Source organism: Marmota marmota, unplaced genomic scaffold, assembly GCF_001458135.2.
Source record: "Marmota marmota marmota unplaced genomic scaffold, marMar, whole genome shotgun sequence".
In the NCBI taxonomy this organism is placed as follows: Eukaryota; Metazoa; Chordata; class Mammalia; order Rodentia; family Sciuridae; genus Marmota; species Marmota marmota.
The window spans coordinates 601,741-623,139 of NW_025999983.1; the positions used below are offsets into that span (position 1 = coordinate 601,741).

Sequence of the window (21,399 nt, forward strand, 5' to 3'; positions counted from 1 at the left end):
GCCTTATTGTTCTAGTCTTTATCAGGGTGTTCCACTGGGTGTGGCAGTGGGGTTCGTTTTGACATGTTCGTGATCTGCTCCATTGTGGACCCCAGTGCTGCCCTGCCCTCCTCTCCTTCCTCCCGCTGTTTGCTTTTGTCTACTCTCTCTTTCTATTCATTCATTCTAAAAAATAACTTTTGTTTTAATTATTTATACATGACAATAGAATGCATTTCTTTACTTTGGTATATCATACCTAAATGGGATATAATTTCTATTTTTCTGATGGTACATGTTGTAGGATCACACTGGTCATTCAGTCATATATGTACATAAGGTAACAATGTCTGTTTCATTCTACTCTCCTTCCTACCCCACATCTCTTCACCTCCCTTCACTCCCCTCTTCCTGATCTAAAGTGACTCTATTCTTCCCCACTCCCCTTCCCCATTGTGAATTAGCATCCGCATATCAGAGAAAACATTTGGCCTTTGGCTTTTTGGGATTGGCTTATTTAGTTTAGCATGATATCCTCTGACTCCATTCATTTACCAGCAAATGCCGTAATGTCATTCTTCTTTAAAGCTGAGTAATATTCCACTGAATATATATATATATATATACACAGTTTCTTTATTATTCATCTATTGAAGGATACCTAGGTTTGTTCCATAGTTTAGCTATTTTGAATTGAGCTGTTGTGAACTTTGATGTGGCTGCGTCAGTATACTATGCTGATTTTAAGTTCTTTGGGTATAAACCAGAGAGTGGGATAGCTGGGTCAAATGGTGGTTCTATTCGGAGTTTTCTGAGGAATCTCCATTCTGCTTTCCATAGTGGTTGTATCAATTTGCAGTCCCACCAGAAATGTATGAGTGGACCTTTTTCCCTACATCCTCGCCAACATTTATTGTTGTCTGTATTCTTGATGATTGCCATTCTGACAGGAGTGAGATGAAATCTTAGAGTAGTTTTGATTTGCATTTCTCTAATTGCTAGAGATGTTGAACACTTATTTCATATATTTGTTAACCATTTGAAAAAGATAATACTGGATTCTTAGTAGAGATGTACGAGTCTCCTTCATAGGCTGGAAGAGTCCAAGGGCATATTTTAAATATCATAAATGCCTTTGACTATCTCACAGCTGTTCCTTCATGCCACTCTTGAGATGAGGACCCAGGCTGGCTCCTTGTTACCTTGACTTGAGATACTTCTGGAGGCCGTGGAAATGCTGGCTTTTCTCATCTTTCTGTGTTCGTGGCACAGAGGACAGGCTTGAAGTATTTAGAGGAGGCAAGTCTAGGTGGATTCCTACTCTGGGGCATCAAGGGCGCATTTTAATTTAACCTCCTTTTTAGCACCCCCACAAAGTGAGTGCACACTGCGATGGCAAGGTCCCGTGCTCGGAAAGACCCCTGCTACCGTAGATGGTGCAGAGGCCTCTCACACCTGGCCCCTCTACAGGATTATTGTGCAGTGTCTGGGAAATAGAGAGAGATTATTTGGAAAGGTAGCAGAAGAGCAGTCTCTGGGTGCTTTATCAAGGATTTTAATTGTGAGATGTGACCTTGATATTGCTTGCTCTAAGTTTTTTTCCGAGTTTGTGGTGGTTCTCTAGATTGCAATCTTGCAACTCAGAGTGTCAGCGCAGATCTGATGTTATTTTCTAGGGTCCTTTTGGCCTCTTCAGAAGCCCTGTGGTTTCCCTTGAAGGCAGGGCCTTGTCTCTGTGAGCAGGGCTCTGCTGAGATACACAGCTTCTCCAGCAGGTGCAGACAGCACGGGGCGGGGGGTGCTCAGTTTAGCACACGGCTGTGGCCTCTATGTTTCTCAGGCTCTGGCTGGGAGCACACCTCTTCATCTCTGAGCTGATATTAAACAGTGCTCAGCAGAAAGCACAGAGTTGAGCACGAGTGGACTCTTGCTGGCACGCTGGCGACTGTGGCCCACTTGTATCAGGCTTTCTGTTTGTGAGTGCCTCATGCCAGGACCGTGCACACTCAGCCCCTCCTTTAGAGGGCGCTGTAGATTCATTTGGTCAGCAGGTAAGTGTGGCGTGCCTGTCCTGTTTTAGGTACCGAGACAACAGTGAGAAAGTAGACGCACTGTCCTTGCAGAGCTGGGTGTGAATCAGGCACATTGCGTAGTCTAACCAGAGGGACAGAATAGCAAGCACTGGCCAAGGAGTGAGGCAGCCTGAAGGGACAGTGCTGGCTTCCCATTGCCAGAGGGCAGTGCTTGTGGGTCATGGCATGCAGATTATGGGGCTGTCTCATGTGCCAGTGTACACCACACATGCCCCAAGCCCCCAGGCTGCAGCCAGCAGAGGGCAGCTTTGCCCACTGGGACTCAGGTCCACGGCATCAGGTGGAGGGGCACAGAGGGAATAGCTGGATCAGCTCTCCGGTCCAGGAGCATATCCGCCAGTCCCAGAACCTGGCCTCCCTCCCAGACAGACACCATCTGGGTCATTTGGCTGGCTCCTGTCCATAGCAGCTTGAGCTTCTGGCTTTCCTCATCCCAGGTGACTCCTGTGTACTTGTTATTATTGCAGGGCGCCCCCTTGTGTGAATACAGGATTTTTTTTATACATTTCATTGCTGTTGGACATTTGGAGTGTTTCTGATTTTTTTTATGATACTCACTGTATCTCCGTAAATACGAAATAAGTGAAACCAGAATTGTGAGTTGGTGACAAATGTGCTTTAAAATAGTCAACATATTTTTTCTTCAAATAGTGAGAATTTCCAAGTCATTAAAAATTGACTTTCACTTATCATAACAGAGCATCCATTAGAGTGAGGTCAGTGTCTCCATATTCATCTTTATTCCTTGCTTTCCTGATAACTGGGCCTCAATTCTGAGACACGTGTTTTTAACCAAGTCTCTTACTGAAGTTGCTTATCAATTGCTTTGACTGTTTTCCAGGAGATAATCTGCAGGGTCTGTTGTGTTGCTGTTTCCTGGTTAACCTGTGTGCTTCAGCTGCACTTAGGAGGTGACATGGATTCCCTGTCTGTAGCTTCACCTCCTCCGGGAGGTGATTGTAGCTTCTCGGTTTCCTTGTGCTGTCCTGAGGTGCTGACAAGACACCAAGAGGGGCCAGGCAGTTCAGCAGGAGAGGGCAAGGAGAGGTGGAGAGGCTGCAGCAGCACGTGTCAGGGTGAGGGATGAGCCAGAGAGCCAGTGTGGTGGGGCCTGGGACAATGGACGAGGAAGGCAGGCCTGCTCGGGGCCACCTCGCCACAGCGCATGCAGGACCTAGTCTCAGGGCCACGCGTGGATTTCAAGGCTCAGCCCCGTCAGTGTGCCTGACTGAAGAAGGCAGGGACGGCGTGGCACTTCCTCTTGGGGACGTTCTCACAGCTGTCTTGGCAGTGCTCGGGCATAGGTGGGCACAGTCTCACTGGAGTGTGAGTGGGCTGCTGGGAGCTGTCTGACCAACGTGGGGGTTTTCCTAATGGCAGCTATACCGTTCTTTCTTTGTTCAGCAACCTCTGGTAGCTCTCCAGGGTCAGCTGAGGTAGACGAGCCCCTCTGTGGTACCCTGCTTGCTGACTGTGCCGGCTCCTCCATGGCCTCAGGGTCCTCTCTGTCCTTCACTGTGCCCTCCTTTCTGGCCCACTGTCCATTTCCTGCTCCTCTATTGTTACTGCTGCTTTGTCCCTGAGCCCTGGTCAGGTCTCTCCAAACTGAATGAACCCTGTCACCCTTAGGTTGTGTGTGGGCAACATGACCACCAGGTAGCTAGGCCAGCAGGATGACCCAGAGGTCTGTGAGCGAGTCAGGAAGCATGGGGCAGTGCAGAGTCCACGGCCTCCAGGCCATGCCACATGTGTCTGTGGTGGTTACACTTATGAAGCTCCAGAGTACGTAGTAGGAGGAAATCTGAAACGGTTTTTAATGTTGTCACTGTTTTATTAGCTTTCACTCTTACTGTAAGACATGGCTGTGCCTCACTGATCGCACTTGCTAACTTAGTGTCGATGACAGGTTAGCCCTCAGCCATCTGGGTTTGCATGCAGTTTACCTCCGGCTCATTGGCTATGCGCAGATGGAAGATGATGGCAGTATTTGGTCTGCTCACTGGTGTTTTGAAGGCTTTATGCAGTAGCTTAGCGGTCTGTTGTGTCTCTGCTTCTGTGAGGCAGCTGCCCTCACTTCCTGGTCCTGGAAGAAGACTGGGGAGGTGGGAAGTGTGGGGTCCAGTAGAGACCTGCTAATTGGAAAGACCCTGGGGGAGTGGGTGGCCATGGATCTGGAGTCTCCAGCTCCTTTAGAGATTTCCTGCTTGGAGTGGAGGAGGTGTGTCATTTAGCTATGATGTGATGCAAGTTGTCGTGCTAACAGTCGTGAACAGAAGACTCTTGTTGTGTCAAATATAAGACCTGCATCATCTTTCCTGTGCTTTGTGTTTTCAGATCAAAGTTGAAAATGGCCCAGGAGGTGTCCTGCATCGGTGACTGTGAGGACACTATGATTACAGAGAAGTACCTGGCTGAGTCCAAGGAGCCTGCGTCTCATGTGCAGCTGGCCTGCAGCATGCTGTACTGTGCCTTCCCCCTGGATGGGAACCAGCTTTGCCTGTGGAGCATCAGGGACCCTTCTCACCAGGTGGTCAACCAGGGGCAGGTGTTTTTCCTAAGTCCAAGGTCACCAACCCCCAGCCCCCTGCCACCATTTCTTTGATGCTGTTTGGGCAACTTTGCCCTCCGTGTATTCAGTGACATGGTTAACTTGAGAATAATTCACTGTACATAAGCAGGAATCTTAATGAATGAATTCAAAATGAAAACATGAAATGAATATATTTGAAAAGCCCATCTATTTACTTTCTTAGGTTTGAAATAATGTTGTTTTGCTCTTTTGTTTTTTAGGTGTTAATGTAATCTGTGTTATTTTGGTTTAAATTTTTTTTCAGCTTCTAATCCTACAAGGACACCTTCAGTCAATTACTGCTATGGCTTTTGGAAATAAAGAGAATCCACCTCTAATCTGTTCTGCATCGCAGGATTATCTTATGATATGGAACCTGGATGAATGCAGAGAGAAGTCACTTAAAGGTAAATAGAAAACACATTTTAAAACATATTCAGAAGGAAAAATCATCCTTAAGCGTACTTGCCTATCCTAGGAGCTCGGATCCTGGGGCTGTTCACTTGATGGCAGGCCTCTAAACACACCTTGCCCCAGACTGGCCCACTTGACACACAGTCTCCCGGTTGAAGCCTCTTGAGCTTTCTTCTTTGCTTTCTTATTTTAAACCCTGAATGTCATGACGATCTGAAGACATATGGTCAGGTACAGGGTCACATGGGTGTCTCTGAGCTGGAGACGGGGTGAAGGGGCAGGGTGTGTCAACTGTGGTGGTGTTTACGGCTCAGAGTGTGAGACAGAACACCCCCATGGACACGCAAGTGGTTGTGAATTGTGGGCGTGCATGTGTGGGGTGGCAGAGAGAAGGTGGGCATGGAGGCTTTCATGTTGTGTGGGCCTGAGGGTGTGGCACCGGAGCTGGGGATGGGGCTGGCATTGGGGCACACACAGGCTCTCGGCGCGAGGCGCTGGCTGTGGGAGAACTGAGAAGGTCTTGTGAGATGCATGGCACTGTTAGGAGAACATTGCCAGGTGAGTCTGACAAGTTAGGTGGGGACCACATAGAGGAATTTGAGTTTGTAAGGCTACTCTAAAAAATGCAAAGTGCTCACTCAGTCAGTGGGGTAATAGGGTATATCCCACCTTCATTTAATCTGCACCGTGTCAGTATTTCCAGTGTCTGTATTGCCGTCAGCATGCTCAGACACGTGCACTACATATGTGCTCACGTAGGGGTGCAACCCCTGGTGGTGACTCGTTCTAGAGATCCTTGTAGATAGGCAGCCTTCCCAGGCAGAAGGAGCTGTGCCTGTGAGCTTCTTTTGGGCTGTTCACTGGAGGCTCCCACAGACTTTCTCTCTCACCTGGTGTGCTCCCAGGACGGTGAGCAGAACTTCAGCCCTGAGGTGTAGCACTGGGTGAGCAGAGTCAGGTTGCAGGTGTCCACCTTGGTGTTCTGGAGCTTCAGTGGAGTGAGGACAGACTCTCCTGCAACTGGCACAGTGGTCCTCACCAGCTGAAGCCACTGATGTGGCTCCCGAGTCTTTCGCGGGAACTGGCATAGATGTGTTTGGTTCGTGGGTACGCTGGGCTGGAGAGCGTAGTTCCCAGGACTTCCGAGTCCGATGCTGATTGGATTTGTGCTTGGACTTGGAGAACGGCAGGTACTGGCCTCTGGGTCTGGTTAGCTCAGACCTCTGAGCCTAGGGGCCACTCGCCTGCAACCTCCCTGCCAGCTCCTCCTCCTCTAGCCCCAAATGGTGTGGTGCAGGCTTCTCCTGTCTCATCAAAGTCCCTGTCTCCAGGCTGCTGGCTTTTCATAGTTCGTGTGCTGATGGCACCCTCTGCTCCCTGGCTGGGCCCCCTCTCTTGACTCAGCCTCTCGTGTAACCCCTTCTGGACATTTCCCCGATGTCTAAGAGGATGAAGGATGGCCAGCGTGGACCTGCCTTCCCACAGAACCTCTTCCTCTGCCTTCCCCTCTGGGGTCACCCAGACTCCCTCCCTCTGGCATTCAGGTCAGAACCTTCAGTGTCCTTGCCTTCGACCCCATTTCCATTGTGTCATCAAGTTCTGTCTACATCGCCTTCAAGCCACAGCCGCCCCTGGAAACTCCTGGCACCCCCACGGCTGCATGCAGGCTTGCCCCCAGTCTCTCATCTGGATTTTTGCATCAGCCTCTCCCAGTATCCCTCCTCCCTGCCCTCCCCAGGCCCACTCAACCCAGGAGCCAGAACATCCTTTAAAGTCAGTCTGCTTACGGGACCCTCTGCACAGAGCCCTCCAGGGCCCCTGCCTCCTGCAGAGCATGAGTCCAAAAGCTGCACCCGCCACCCCCCCCCCCAGCTGGAGGAGCAGTGCAGACCAGTCCTGCCCCAGTGCCTCCCCTTGTGGCTCCATCTGCTTATGTGACACCTCTGCACCGAGCCACTGCCCATTCTGCCTGTGTCTCTTTTGTCATGGGCCATTTCTGGCCACCACCTGGCACCCAGTTGCCTCTCCTGCTTGGTCTCTGTCGTAGCAGAGTTTCCCTTTGGTAGTCTCCATGGCTGTTTTCTCTGGTTATTGGTGTTTTCTGTGTCTCCTCATTACCTGACTGAGTTGTCCCGTGGGTGCTATCCCGTTTCTGGAAAGAGGCTGGCATGGTGAGGCGCTTGTTAGGGAGCCCTTGAGTGAGTCCAGAGGGGTGACCTGGCCACAGCCACACTTGGAGTGACACACACACATCCCTGTGAAGTGTCTTGGGTGGCTGGAGACACTGCCTTGCTGGTGCCTGCAGTGAGGGCAGGTGCCAGGGCAGGGGCCAGGACAGTTGCCAGGCAGTGCTTGCTCTGTTGCACAGGTGGGCCCTGGGCACAGCGCCACATGAAAAGGCGGGACTCCTGGGCCAGCTCCACTCCTGGTGCTGACCACAACCCCCTGGGCCCTGCAGGCTGGCTGGGGGATGTCCTTATGGTGGGACTCTGAAAGCATATGGTCCCTCTACCACCCAGAATAGGTCCTGAGCCCGAACACTTTCAGTTATCTGGATACTTTGAAAGAACCAGAATCATCCCAAAGTGGCTGTGCTTCCCCTGGTGATGTCAGGGTAGAGAATGACACTATCACCCTTCTGTGGTTTCCAAGCTGTGTGACTGCCGAACTAATGCCTGAAACTTTCTCCAGGGCTCGTTCCTCGAGGGACCGTCATGGGTACGCTTTTGGAAAAAGTGCTGTATTTAAGATTTAGTCCAGACGACCGTGTTGTTGCAGCATGTGCTGGCAGCAGAGTGTTGGTGTTGGACGTGGAGGTAAGATCTGGCTACTGTGGAACCCGGGAGGTGCAGGGCTGGTGGGGCCACTCAGGTGCTTAGACCCTGCTCCCTCCTTTTTAAAAAATTTTCTGCTCTTCCTTTTAAAGTAGCAGTTTTAGTTTGATGTATTTTTATAAAGATTTAATGAAAATACACCTTTAGCTTGAGATTGGAAAGCTGCTGGAATTAAAGAGCACTGTTGAGATAAATCATTAGAACTTCAGGGATGACTTGAGCATGTGCTTGTAAAACTTTGATGTCTTGAGTATGCTTCTACCCTGGGGATCTCTTCAGAGCCCTTGTGGTATAGAGTGCCACATCCACGTTCTTGCCAGAGCCTGTTTCCACAAAGGACCGGGATGCTCACTTACCTCCTGGTTGGGCCTAGGGGGAGTGACAGCAGCCCCCTCTAGGTTGGCAGTCTTAAACACAATGCTCGTCTGGAGCTGGCGCTTGACTCCTGGTAAGTTCTGCTGAGTGGGCGTGGGAAGGGATGTGGGAGCGTGAAGGAGGGCACTTTGTTCCCTTTGGGTGCATATAGTGCTTGAGATGCAGATTGGGGCTTTCCCCAAGTCTGGCACCCCACCTTGCTATCTGTTTGCTGGATCTACACAGGTCATGGTGTGGGTTTGGTGCTATAGCTTTCCTTGACCAACCACCTTAAAGCACATAGAGGAGGAAGGTGTCAGGTGTAAAATGGCAAATGTTTATCATGCCCAGTGTGTGCTGGCATTTGGGGACACAGAGAAGACCTTCCTGTCTCCAGGTGACTTTGGAGCTGATGTGAAACCGAGGCTCACATGAAGTGAAGTAAGCATCGTCACGTGGGTCGTAGACCTTGGAGGAGGTGGGTCGTGTGTGTGGCAGAGGGCTCCAGGAGCTCCTGTCAGCAGTTGAGAAGCCCGTGTCTGGGCACTAAGGATACAAAGTGCAAACGTGTGGTTATTGAGCAGCATTGGGTCACTGCACAACTCAAGAAGAAAATCACTAACATGAAAGGATTGACATCTTATGCCAGGAAAAGCAAAACCAAAAGGAATGGGAAGGTACTTAATGTTGTTATCACCTGCCTGAGGATCGAGTGCCCTGAGAGGGACAGGGGACAGTGCTGGCTGTGGTCCCGGCCGCACACCTGAAGCTCCCTGAGAACCAGAGCTGGCAGCAGCTGCTCCAGAGGCTCTCCAGCCCCCGCCAGCCTGGGGCTTCCTCAGCAGCAGGTGACCTGTGGGTCTTCACCAAGCAAGTGGATCTTAGTGGACAGGAGTGGACACTGCCAAGTGACTGAATCAGCCCTCAACCGGCTCAGGTGCTCTGAGCAGAGCATCAGCAAGGAAGCAGTGACCCATGACAGAGTTTGCTCTGAAAGTTACAAGAGAATATGAAGCGTGTAATTATGAAATACAGTCGTAAGCTATTAGAGGATATGACTTACAGTGCATTTCAGGATGTAATGTTATGTGTAGACAAGTGAAACTAGAGAGAACAGAAGCGTGTGCTTCAGAACAGCCTCCAGCTACCCTCACCCCTATGCATTATCATCTCACCTGCTGTCCTTAACTGTCAGATGGCAATTGGCACAATGTGCTTGTCAAGGTTGTCTGTTGAATTACTGAGGAAAGTTCTTAAAGTTCATTGTCTGCAAGTTAAGTCTCTCTCTATATGCATGTACACATATTTGTGTTCTGAATATCAGGGCTGTTTCTCCTGCCTAGATTGAGTGCCGTAACGTTGGAGGAGAGTTCCCCACCCACAGGTGCTGGGACCCCAAGGGACACGTGATGGGAGGTGGCTGTGGCTCTTGGGGCCCCTGGTGCTCTCTCCGCCTCTTTCTCAGGCCATCTCAGAGTTGAGCTTTAGTGCTGGCCCCTGGGCTGCCGCTGGGCTGTGGGGGGAGTCTGCGTGCTGTGTGCTGTGTTTCAGTGACTCCCTCGTGGACAGCAGAGGCTGGGAGAATAGAAGACATCATGGGTGTGTCCAGGGAGACAGGGAAGGGGGAAGACAGGAGGGGACAGCGAGATAAGTCAGAGGAAGACACTGGAGCACCCCGGCACCCTCCCACAGGAACCAGGGGCCTCTGGCAGCAGAAAGCAGCCTCAGGAGGGTGCAGTAGAGGTGCTGGGCGTGGGGCACCGGGCCTGGTGCTGGGCTGCCGTCTGCTGCAGTCCTGCTGACGTGCGCCAGCCTGAGCCCCCCGGGAACTCAGCCTTTGGGATCCTCACTTCCAGGCTTACACAGGACTAGTTCCACAGTTGGAAGAGTGGACACGTAAAGTAGAACTTGTTTCAGCAGGGACGACTCTCTGTGGTATACTATGACTTCTTGATGATACTCATTCCAGAACATCCCTCCAGTAATCTTCTTCACAATTCTCCTAGAGTCCATCTGTGCTGGTGGAACTAGAGGGCCATCAGGGCCCAGTGACCGCTGCAGAATTTTGTCCCTGGCAGGGACAAACCCTCATTTCAGTGTCTGAAGACAGGAGCTTTAAGGTAGGGTGGGCCCCGGGTTGATTTCTGATACTGGGCAAAGGCTCGAGCACATTGGTGCGTTGCTGTTTGACGATCACTGTCCATGTGTGGCTTGTTGCTAGTGCGCTTACATAAGAAAGCAGAGAAATGGGAATTTCTCTACTTTTCATACAAAAAAGGAATCTGGCAGGGGTTGGGAGCTGGGTTGGGATTCCCAGCGGCTCGCTCCTTGGCCTGTTGCATTCCCACACAGATGTGACTGGCTGTAGGAACTCTCCTCAGACCCTCGACCTTGAGAGTTAAAGAGTTAATTTATAATCCAGTGTTTCTGGTGACTGAGAGCAGAAGACCCAGTGTTCAGAACTGGGTTGTTCAATGAGAACTAATCCATGCTTAAAGGAAATAGAGGAAAATGCGAGTTTGTCCCCTCAGGCCCAAGTCAGCTGACATTGTTGGGATTTTATTAACCAAGGGAGGACTTTATACACTGCCTTGGAAGGAAAATTGAGGGTCGCAACATCTATCAGAAAAATGACTCGTTAGGTGCCTGCCTTGGTCGTTTTGGAACACCTGTGTGGTGAAGCCGAGGTGGACCACCACGGGGCACTGCTCTCCCCTGCTCTGGTGCAGGTGTGGGGACAGACGTCCTAGCTGCACCCCTGACCAGCTGCCGCTGGATGCTGCCCTACTCAAGCTCAGCCAACGCCCCACCTGTACTATTCACCAGATTCAGGGAGAGCACTCAGAGGACTCACCCAGAGGACTCCTCTGAGGTGGCCATCGGGACGCAACAGGGGGCCGAGCTGTGCTTATGAGGTGGGGGAGCTGTGTGAGTGGCCCGTGCCCGCTGGGCGGGTGGACTTCCTTCACAACCAAGGTCACTCTCCAGATCTCTCCCAAGGACTGGGGATAAGGGAGTGGCCAGGTCCCCTCTCCCGCTCTGTCCTTCGCACTGCCCACTCCCCCAGGTGCTGGTTAGTGTCTGACCCTGTGGACGCACTGTGTGGTGCTCAATCACATGTTCAGTGGACAGGGTGCCCATCAGGTGCAGCCCTGCTGAGGGGCTCCTGCCTTCCACCTATGCCCCCCATAGGGCAGTTGGCTGCACACGCAGGCTTGTTTCCCACCTCTCCTGGGCTTGGGTCTTCAGTCCCCTCTGCCCATGGGTTAGAGACGGTTGAAGTCCCCTCTCCCCTGGGTTAGAGAGGATGGAAGTCCCCTCTCCCCGTGGGTTAGAGAGGATGGAAGTCCTCTCTGCCCGTGGGTTACAGAGGATGGAAGTCCCCTCTCCCCATGGGTTAGAGACGATTGAAGTGGTGTCTTGGTTTTGACACCCTTTGACAATTTACTTTGGATGAGTAAATTGCAGTGCCATCTAGATGGGAAGGTACCTGGTGACCTGGTAGAGCCTCTCTTGTATTTCCTGAAGACTATGGTATACCCCGAGGTCGGTCTATCAGGGTGCAGAACAGAGAGACCTAATGGTTTGAATACACTTATAGTTCTATTTGCATATTTTCATTTTTCAGTTTTTATAATTATTTACATAGATTAATTTGTAATTGGGTAGAATTTAGTTGGAGGTTTAGCAGTAATGGCAAGATTTTTACCTTTCCTGAAGAAATGTCTGTTTGTCCAAAGGTCTGGGACCACTGTATGGGAACATTAGTGTACAGCTCATCTGTTTTTGCAGGTAAGTTCAAGAGTCCTCTGGCTTTGCTGAGTAGGCTGTGAGGCATTCAGCTCCTGAGGTGGTGGACCTGAGTCCACCAGCCTCCTGAGTAAAGACCTGCTTTCTCCATCCACAGACTGAACAGACTCACTCACAGTTAATGTCCTTGAGTTTCAACTTAAACACACACTTGAAGTCTGAACTTCTCTGTTTAGAAAGGTGCACAGTCGTTGGCTCTCAGATTCAGTGCCTGATTGCAGGGAGTATGAGCTCTCCACCGTCCCCTAGAGACAAGGCCTGGGATGTGAGGACTTCGTCAGGTATCACCTGCGTTGGCCCAGAGTGTGCTGAGGAAGGTTGGCCTGCTCCACCCACTACTTAGGATGGGAACATCTGTACAGCTCATGATTTCAGGGTAATCGTGTCTTTTGGTGGCACATGAAACCGACACATGATTACTCCAACGAGGGCCTGAATGTTAGGCAATGTGAAATGTCTCTGGGGTCTGATCTCCTCACAGTATGGGAGGGCTGTTGTGCGTGATGCCCTAGGATTACCTAGCCCACACCTGCGTCTCCCAGCAGCTCCTGGGCTGGTATCCTGGGGCTTGGTTTGGCTCCTTGTGTGCATGTCTATCTCACTGGAGGAAGGAAAGCGGGAGACTAGAATGGGGAGCAGTGGATTGCAGTGCCATCTAGATGGGCAGGTACCTGGTGACCTGGTAGAGCCTCTCTTGTATTTCCCAAAGACTGTGGTGTACCCCGAGGTCTGTCTGGGTGCGGAACAGGAGACCTAACGGTGTGAATAACTTACCAGTCTCAGGGGTAACACACATTTCTTGGAAGTGTGTTGGAATGATTTTCTCAAAATGAGTTATGTGGAGTCACTATTTGACTATCAAGAACACCGTTGTGGGGCTGGGGATGTGGCTCAAGCGGTAGTGTGCTCGCCTGGCATGCGTGGGGCACTGGGTTTGATCTTCAACATCACATAAAAAATAAAAACAAACAAACAAAAAGAACACAGTTTTGCCCTTGACTATCGCCATCTATCCCCGCTGGCCACCTAATGCTGGGTTCACAAAATCTGGCTATTCCAATAACTCAAGAAAACAACCAAGAAAGCAGCAACCACACAGAAGGACCTTTTCAATAATCCGGGGACAGCTCTGTGAAGTTAAGTTTCTGTGGAGAGAGAGCGAGCCATAGGAATTCTTCATTCTTATTTAGGGGACACACAAGGGGAGGTTCCATAGAACATCCCCAAAAGGGCAAAGGGGTAGGGTTGCAAAGGAACAGGGGAGTGTAGCTCAGCCCCACCAGGTGACGCCTGCTCCTGGAGCCACCCTCATCCCAGGTGGGTGAAGCCCAAGTTCTGTGGAATGCAGTAATTGTTCAGTGCCCCTGGGGCAGCAGGACTTAGAGGTGTCTGCATCCAGGGCATTCCTGATTCTTGATCTTGGATGTCATAGCTTACTTAGGACATAGAGTGTTTTCTAATATCATTTATCTAGTTCTCCTAAATTATTGAAGGAAATGATTCTAGGCAACAATTTTTAAAGAAACAAGACATCCATTTAGTTGCTCTTTTTATCTCGAGTCACTTAGTTACTCCTGCTGACGGAGGATTGCTCTGCCCCATGAGACCTGCTGACAGAGCTCCTGGGCCTGCTCCCACCCACAGCTGTTGGATGGGTGCAGCGGATGTGCTTTGGCACAGCAGGCTTTGTGCAGGCGGAAGAGAAGTAATAACTTTTGGTTCTGCCTGTAGCCAGCTAACTCATAGCCACCCCATGGTTTTAATTTGGGATTACTTCCCTGTCTTTCCTTATGCTTGTGTAGTTTTCAAGCTTTGTATTCACTCACAGTTCTTAGACCTTGGTGAGGAAGTTATTTCAGAAGAGCTGAGAGTGTCTGACAGGAGTGCTGTCAGGGAGCCTCAGGTCCAGCTTGATGGAGCCAGGCGTTGGGGTGCTGACTATGTTAAACCAGATCTGTGGGACCCCAGTAGACCTCCAGAGCAGGGGGGATTGTGATCCAGGAGCTGAATCTGATGCAGTCACACAAGAGTCTTTATTACAAGCTCAAGCCTGGACTCACAACCGTTTCCGACGCAGTGGTCCCGAGGAATGAGTCCGGGCCCTTAGTTCAGTGAGGATTTATAGGTTTGGGGGATACTCTATGCATCACAACATCACACAGCAAATCATTTCACATCCTGGGGAAATCAAGCACAACTCTTAACGTTGATTAGCCTATTCATTGGCGGGAACAAGTCGGGAAGGGTGATTGGTTGGTTCAAGTGGTGGATACATTTGAACTGATTGGTTTAGGCTGCGAGGGGTTGCAAGAGTGTATTTGCTAAACTGCAGGGTTTCCTAATCATGTTATCAATCAATCCTGACATTCCAGATATCTTCCTTGTCTCATGCTGATTGGTTGTTGCTGGGGGTCATTAGGTCAGAACTTAGGCCTCAAGCATTCTTCGGTCTTTCCAGGAACTTCATTGCTGAGTCTAGGACATCTGGCACTGCAGTCAGGGATATCTGGCTGTACAGACTTCTCCTGTTATTCACGGACAAATGACTCAGCACAATAGCTAGGTGCCTAGGGACACTCTGTGGGTTTTCTAAGAACAAAGGTCACCTCAGTTTCTCAACTACATTTGTGCTCCTTCCCACAGCATATCCTCTCCTGAGTTTGTTCATCGATGAGGACAGTAAGCAGCTTCTCACAGGGTGTGCTGATGGCCAGGTGAGAGAGCCGTGTAGTTAGAGCCTACCTTCCGATATTGCTGCAAGTGAACCTGTGCACAAAAGGTCTTTGCTTCCTTATTATTATGAATTTTTTGTGATTTGAAGAAACTGTTCACCCTCAGTCCTGGGATGGGGACTCTTTGTGCAAGCCAGCTCATGGTAGAGCAAAGGCCCATGGGTCTGCAGAGAAGATGGATAAATCTGCGTGCTTTGCAAGCGCCACATGTGACTCTGGAGTATAACAGACAATGAGAAACACTCATGTGACCATTAGCAACAGCATCACATAGTGTTTGGAAACTGCAGATATTTGTTTGGATATGAGGTGTCTCCTGAAAGCTCACCATGAGGCAAAGCAAGCTTGCTCGAGGTGAGATTATTAGATCGTGAAAGCTCATTGGTAGATTGACTCATTTGGTGGATTAGTCATTTGAATGGACTAATGGCAACTGTGGGCAGATAGGGTGTGACGAGAGGAAGTAGATGCCCTGCCCTGGTTAATTATGCTATTACTGGTTCCTCGCACTCAAGCTCTCTCTGCTTTCTGGCTGTAGAAGACGGAGCAGCTCTCCTCTGCCATGTCCTTCTGCCGTGGTGCTCTGCCCCCTTAGGTCCAGAGCTTATGGAATTGACGGACCATGGACTGAACCTCTGAACCATGAGCTGAAATACACTTTTCCTCCTCTAAGTTGTTTTTGTCAGGTATTTTGGTCACAGTGACAAAGAGTTGATAATGCAGAAATTGGTACTGGGAGTGGGGTTGTTGCTGTGATGTGGTTCAGAGGCATTAGGAACTGGTTTGTGGGAAGACTTTGGAAAAGTTTGGAGATGCAGACTGGAGAAACCTTAGAATGTTTAAGCAGAGCTTAATGGTCATTTCTTGTGGAAGCTCAGAAGACTAGAATGCCAGTAGGACTGTGAACAATAAAGATTGTGCTCCTGAGGTTCCAGAAGGGGAGGAGGACTCTATTGGAAATAGGACTAGAGGCCATTTATGACATTTCCCCCATGTCCTGAGACTTTCTTTGACGCTAAATTTAATGATAAATTAGTGATGGACTAATGGATTAATTAGTATGGTAGAGGAAATTTCACGTCAGCACAGCATTCAGATGGTGGTATGGATATTGCTGGCAGTTTAATTAAGTTTGCTGTGAGAATCAGGAGTAGAAAGTAGAGTGGAATGATTGAAAAAATTTAAAATTTGGCCAGAAAAGTGCATGTGAAACTTGGGTGAAGGAAGTTATGGTTGTTGAAGAGATTAAAGCTGCTAAAGAGATGCTACGTACTTTACACAATAGGAAAGACAGTTTGAAGGTCTCAAAGGAATTGGCAAGATCACACCTATGTCAGAATCAAAGGTGTAAACATAAAAATCCCTTTGAGAAGAGACCATGGGAATCCTGCTTATATAGGGCACCTAAGTAGTTGTTTCAGCTCTGTTCAGTCCTCCATGCACTCAGAAGGCACTGCAGCTGTGGTCCCAGGAGCCGGCTGCTGCTTCAGATATCAGCAGACCTTGGTATCATCCAGGTGATGCTCATTCTGCAGGCATTCAGGACACTCAAGTGTGGGGTCTTGGAGACTTCAAAGGAAACCCATATTCAGTACTTGGTGAAGTAAACCTAAAATGCTCGTATAAAAACTTTTTGAAACAGTTTATTATTGTATTAGTCAGCCTTTGGTTGCTGTGTCAAAAAGACCTGACACAAACACTTAGAGGAGGAAAGTTTATTTTGGCTCCTGGTTTGGGAGGCCAGGCAATATATAGCAGGGTCAGAGTTCCAATGGGCTATCCCCAAAGTGCTGTGTTATGTGAGCAGGAAGCCGCAGCTGCCGTGAAGACACCTGAGACTAAGAGATGCTATTAATATGGAATGTCTACTGAGCAAAGTTGCAGACACCAAGCCAAGAAAGGCAAGAGAGGCCATGTGGGCTGCAATCAGCAAGGGCCTAGGGCCGAGCTATGTAAGCCCTCTGGAGAGAACATCAGGATGTCACATGTCCCGGATGCTAGCTGTGGGACTTAGACCTTGTTTGGTCTTGCTTTTGTCCCACTCATTATTTCTATTCACCTCTTTTTCCATGTGGAATGGAAATGTTTATTCTGTGCCTCATATATTGGCTAGATATAATTTGCTGTTTGATCTTTGCAGGAACTCATGCTGAGTTTGCCTTGAGTCTCAGATAAGACTTGGGATTCAGACTTTTGGGCAATGCTGGAACTTTGAAGACTATGGAGTCTCTTGAAAATGAACTGAATATAGTTTTTCATTGTAAGAGGAGCATGAGATTTTGGAGACCAGAGGCAGAATATTATGGTTTGGATACTACATGTTTCCCAAACTTCATGGGTGAGACAATGCAGGAATGTTCAAAGGTGAAAAGATTAGATTCTGAGAAATGTGATCTCATCAGTGGATGGATCTTTTCGACAGGTTAATCATTTGAATGGAGGGTGGGGCTGAAGGAAGTAGATCCCTGGTGGCGTGCCCTTAGGAATTATGTTACCCCTGGTCTTTGCCCAAGCTCTCTCTGCTTCCCGACTGTCTTCACCAGGTCCTTCCACCAGCTGCTGTTTCTCACCTGTCAGTCAGAGCTATGAGGAGGCTGACCTTGGACTGAACCTGTGAAACCAGGAGCCAAAGTAGACTTTTCCTTCTCCAAGTTGTTCTTGTCATGTCCTTTGGTCACAGCAACCAGAAGCTGACTAATATCATACTTAATCTGTTTCAAAAAAGTTTTTATGTGAGCATTTTAGGTTTATTTCACAAAGCATGGGTAAAGTCGTTGTTGATACAATATGAGAAAGATATGCTTTTGGAAGCTAATAGAGTTTATTGTTTTTTATTTCTTTTTTTGTGGGGGTTATGAATTTATTTTCTTTTTGGCAAAGTTGACTGCTGTTAACCAGGTCTCATTGCCAGTGGTGTGGTCAGAATGCTCATGGCTTTGAGGCCCTGGTGTGGCCTGGAGGGGAGACTGGGTGTAGGCCATGGGGACCTCATAGGTGGAGCAGTGCCCCACGTGGACACATACAGCTGAGGTGGTGTCTGACCTGACCTCAGTGTTTGGGACTGACTGCCCATCACAAGCAGGTACACTGAGACTGGCGTCCATGGGGGAAGGGACCTGGGAGTGCCCCTGGGGACCAGAGGACATTCAGTTGCATCACTGAGGGAAGATGAAGGGCACAACTTCTTTGCTCTTGACCCACTCTCCTCTTTAGGTGTTCACTCTTTTTGTAAGCACCAGTGTTGAGAGAGACTCCTGTCTACCTGTTTTGCTTTCTCAGCTTTGGGTCTTCAGTTTGATAGAAAGGCACCATTACCGGTGTGTGGCACGGGTTGACCTAAGGAAGAAAAACAAGGCTTTCTTCACCCGAAGGATGGAGTCTGAGGTGTGCAGCCTGACAGGTGTGTGTGTTCCTTGGGTCTCCTGCTTTCCGGGTCGGACAGGGTAGGGGGTGTCAAGGAAAGGAGAAGCCTTCCTTGACTTTGGAAGACACCTCAGCCCTGGAAGGCCCCGTGAGACAGATTGGGGGCTGCTCTGCGCCAACAATGGCGCAATTGTGTGTGGGGGTTGCGGGGGAATTGAACAGAGGGACGTAAGCCACAGAGTTGATCGCGGAAGTGGGGACCAGTGGGCACAGGCCTTTGAGGATTCAGAATGGTGATCTGAGCAGAGTGCGGTGTTCCCCTGCCCCCCGAGTCACATGCACCTCCACCTCCACCTCACCCTCCTGCCACCCGCAGGCCTTCTCTTGTCCTGCCATGCTGAGCTCTTCCCTCCCTGTCCCCAGAGCACTGTCCCTCCGCCACGCTCTGCTGGGAGCCCTGTGTCCCTGTGTGGCTAAGCTCTCATTTTCACAGACCTGCTGTCTGTGCAGGGATTCTTGTCGCTATTCTTCTTTTCCTCTGAGATTTTTGTAGGTGGCTGTAAACTGTTTCTTTATGTATCAGGTCAGAAATTACCTTTCCAATAAAAGTATTTTTTAAACCTTGCCTTCATTATTTGTCTTATAAATAATATACTCTTATTCTAGAGGTAAATCCTAAGATTGTCTTGGGAAATGTGAAATTAGCTTCTATGTCGACCATTTCTTCTTCTCCACTCCTTTTTTTGGGTTCTATGTTTGAAATTTCATTGTTCACAGACTTCAGGATGGAAGACACAATGTTTCTGTTTTTTTTTTTTTTTAATGATACTTAGAATGATTTCTCTGATTCTTGATTTGAGGTATTCTAGCAATTCATACCTGTGGCAACCTCCCACTAAGTCAGCTGTCTGCCTTTCAACTTGGTCGATAAGCCTAATTTCAGATTGTCCATGATTCTGTTCCCTAGAGGAGAGTCAGCGCCCCTCTAGGAAGATGCTGGACCAAGGAGAAGAGGCTGAAGCAGCCCTCCCCATCCTGATGCTGGCAGGCTGCTACCTTCCACGCCTTCTAGATGCTGGATGTGGAGTGTATGTATGGCAAGCTGGGCCAAAATCATGAAGAGAAACCTTTGTATCCCTCAGGTGAACAGGGCAGGGTGCTGCACACGGCAATTCCAACTATGCAGGAAGCTGAGGCAGGAGGATTGCAAGTTTGAATCCAGGCTGGGAACTTAGTGAGACTCCATCTCACAATAAAAGAAGAAAAAAGAAAGGGTCTGGAGTGTGGCTGGCCAGTAGAGCACTGGCCTAGCCTGTGCACAACCTTGGGTTCTATCCCAGCACCTCCCACACACAAATTCCTTAATTGCATGTTATGTTTAGTTTTGAAGAATAAATAGAACAAAGCCAAATCACTTTTGCCTCTGATTGGGTGCAAGCTCTCTTAGAATTGCATATTTCATTTCTAAGAATTGGTAAATTTGGTTTGATTTAAGCCTCTTGAATAAAAGAGATTAGATGGTTTCAATTCTGCTCACCAAAATCTAGGCAAATCTTTACCTCTGTAAGGGCACTTTTCCTTAGAACGAGGCATGGTAATCATAACTCATTCTGACTTCTCCTTTCCCTCCACGTGTGCCATGTATTATACATTTAAAAGTAATCCCCTGTGAATTTTACTTATTTATCTCTGTGCCGGAGAGTGACATGTGGAGGCCTCGTCAGTGACTAAATGATATGTAATAGCTGTATTCACCTCTCCCCTAAGACCGTGTGAGATAGCTTAGAGATTACGAATCCCACAGAAGACAAGCCTCCTGTCTCCTCTGGATGGAGTGGGAGACGAGAGGTGGGCAGCTGGCCCAATGGCCTTGGTCCTAGGAGTCCAGAACTCCCTGCGGGCCTCATCCATTGGGACCAGCAGGCTCAGGAAGGCAGGCGGACCTTGTGTTCCAGTCTTAGTTTCTGGACCAGAGGCAGAGGGTTCCTCCTGTCCTCCTCAGAGAAGGGGAGCACCTGCAGGGCAGGGCAAAGCGGGAGCACCCCACCTCATGCTGTTTGCAGGACCTGAGGGTCTGGACGGTGTGGAGCAGGAACCTGGGGTGGGAGGGCAGACTGCTCCAGCAGTGAAGCCAGGAGCTGGGCTGCGCCCTGACAGTGGGAGACCAGGGGGGCTCTGACTGGGGTTCACACTCTGCCTGCGAGCTCTGCACTCAGGGCTGTTGGTCTCCTCTCTGAACTTGCCTCCTCCTGTAATGAGGATCAGACTTAGGGGGGGCCAGCCTGTGGCCACCTGGGGTCACTTGCCTCTAGGAGATGGCTGGTGGGTGGCCATCAACCCCACAGATTTTAAGGTGCAGGTAGGAATAGGACGAGCCCACCGACTGCAGTGCTCGTGCACACACCTTCTGGGTGCCTGCAGGGGGCACGTGCTGCCCCCATGTGTGGAGAAAGGGCAGCAACACCAGGAGCATGTGGAGCTAATCTTGAGGGAGAAGTTCTGCTGACGATGTTCCTCTTGCCTTAAAGGAGCCTTCCTTCTGAGAGCAGCACCTGCTTGTGGATTGCAAGTTCAACTGGTCTGTTCATATTCCACCTGGCAAGCTTGGAACTGGAGCACGCATTACACTTCAAAGGTGAGACAGAGTTCAGTCTTCTCTGACATGGTCTCGTACACTTGAGGGTTTCTTGGAATGACATGAGGGGTGGTGAAGTTTAGGGGTGCAAGCCTACCGCTCAGGTTTGAAGGTCACTTTTATCAGAAGCAACGTGGCTCCTTACCTGTGACTTCTCTGTTTCTAACCCAAAGGACACTGTTTCAGTCCTGCATTTCCCGACCGTCTGGCAGAATCAGCACCTGTGGTGTGACCCCCCCCCCCAGCCCCTTCCCTGTGTTGCTCAGCCTTTCTGCACCCCTCTGTGCTGTGTCCCGGCCCTCTTCTTCACATGCACCAGGCTCCTGTGCACCCCCTCTCCCTGCACACACATGCCCTGAGTACTGCCAGCTCACAGACCCCCGTCTCCATGTGTTGTCACCCTGACCTGAGGCCCTGTCCTTCCTGGCTCTCGGTCACTCTCGGGTTTCTGTGCCCAGCAGGAAGCAGTGGCACTTACCCGGTCCTGGCCTCCACCTATCTGCAAGGTGTCCACCCTGGCCACTCTCTCCTCTGCACTGGAGCCAAGAGCTTAGAGCCTCTTCTTCGAGACTCACTTGGTTTGGTCCTTCTGAGGCTTCCGAGGCGTTCAGGGTGG

General features: G+C 49.7%; 1 protein-coding gene across 16 annotated transcripts in view; it reads left to right on the forward strand.

Moving 5' to 3' along the window:
• The window catches only part of Wdr27 (WD repeat domain 27), a 153,030-nt gene that overhangs the window by 12,911 nt on the left and 118,720 nt on the right, over positions 1–21,399 (forward strand). For 12 of the 16 annotated variants that reach the window (XR_007348610.1, XR_007348608.1, XM_048805769.1 and 9 more), the window contains exons 2-10: positions 4,407–4,599; positions 4,907–5,048; positions 7,747–7,871; positions 10,250–10,363; positions 11,984–12,035; positions 14,697–14,767; positions 18,065–18,185; positions 19,116–19,236; positions 20,677–20,783. Coding sequence is in view for 14 of the 16 variants with exons in the window: in XM_048805769.1 (XP_048661726.1) it covers positions 4,407–4,599; positions 4,907–5,048; positions 7,747–7,871; positions 10,250–10,363; positions 11,984–12,035; positions 14,697–14,767; positions 18,065–18,185; positions 19,116–19,236; positions 20,677–20,783 (1,046 nt within the window). In the remaining 2 variants the exon portion in view is untranslated. The remainder of the gene's footprint in view (positions 1–4,406; positions 4,600–4,906; positions 5,049–7,746; positions 7,872–10,249; positions 10,364–11,983; positions 12,036–14,696; positions 14,768–18,064; positions 18,186–19,115; positions 19,237–20,676; positions 20,784–21,399) is intronic. The other 4 variants (XM_048805770.1, XM_015498588.2, XM_048805778.1 and 1 more) reach the window with 3 other exon arrangements.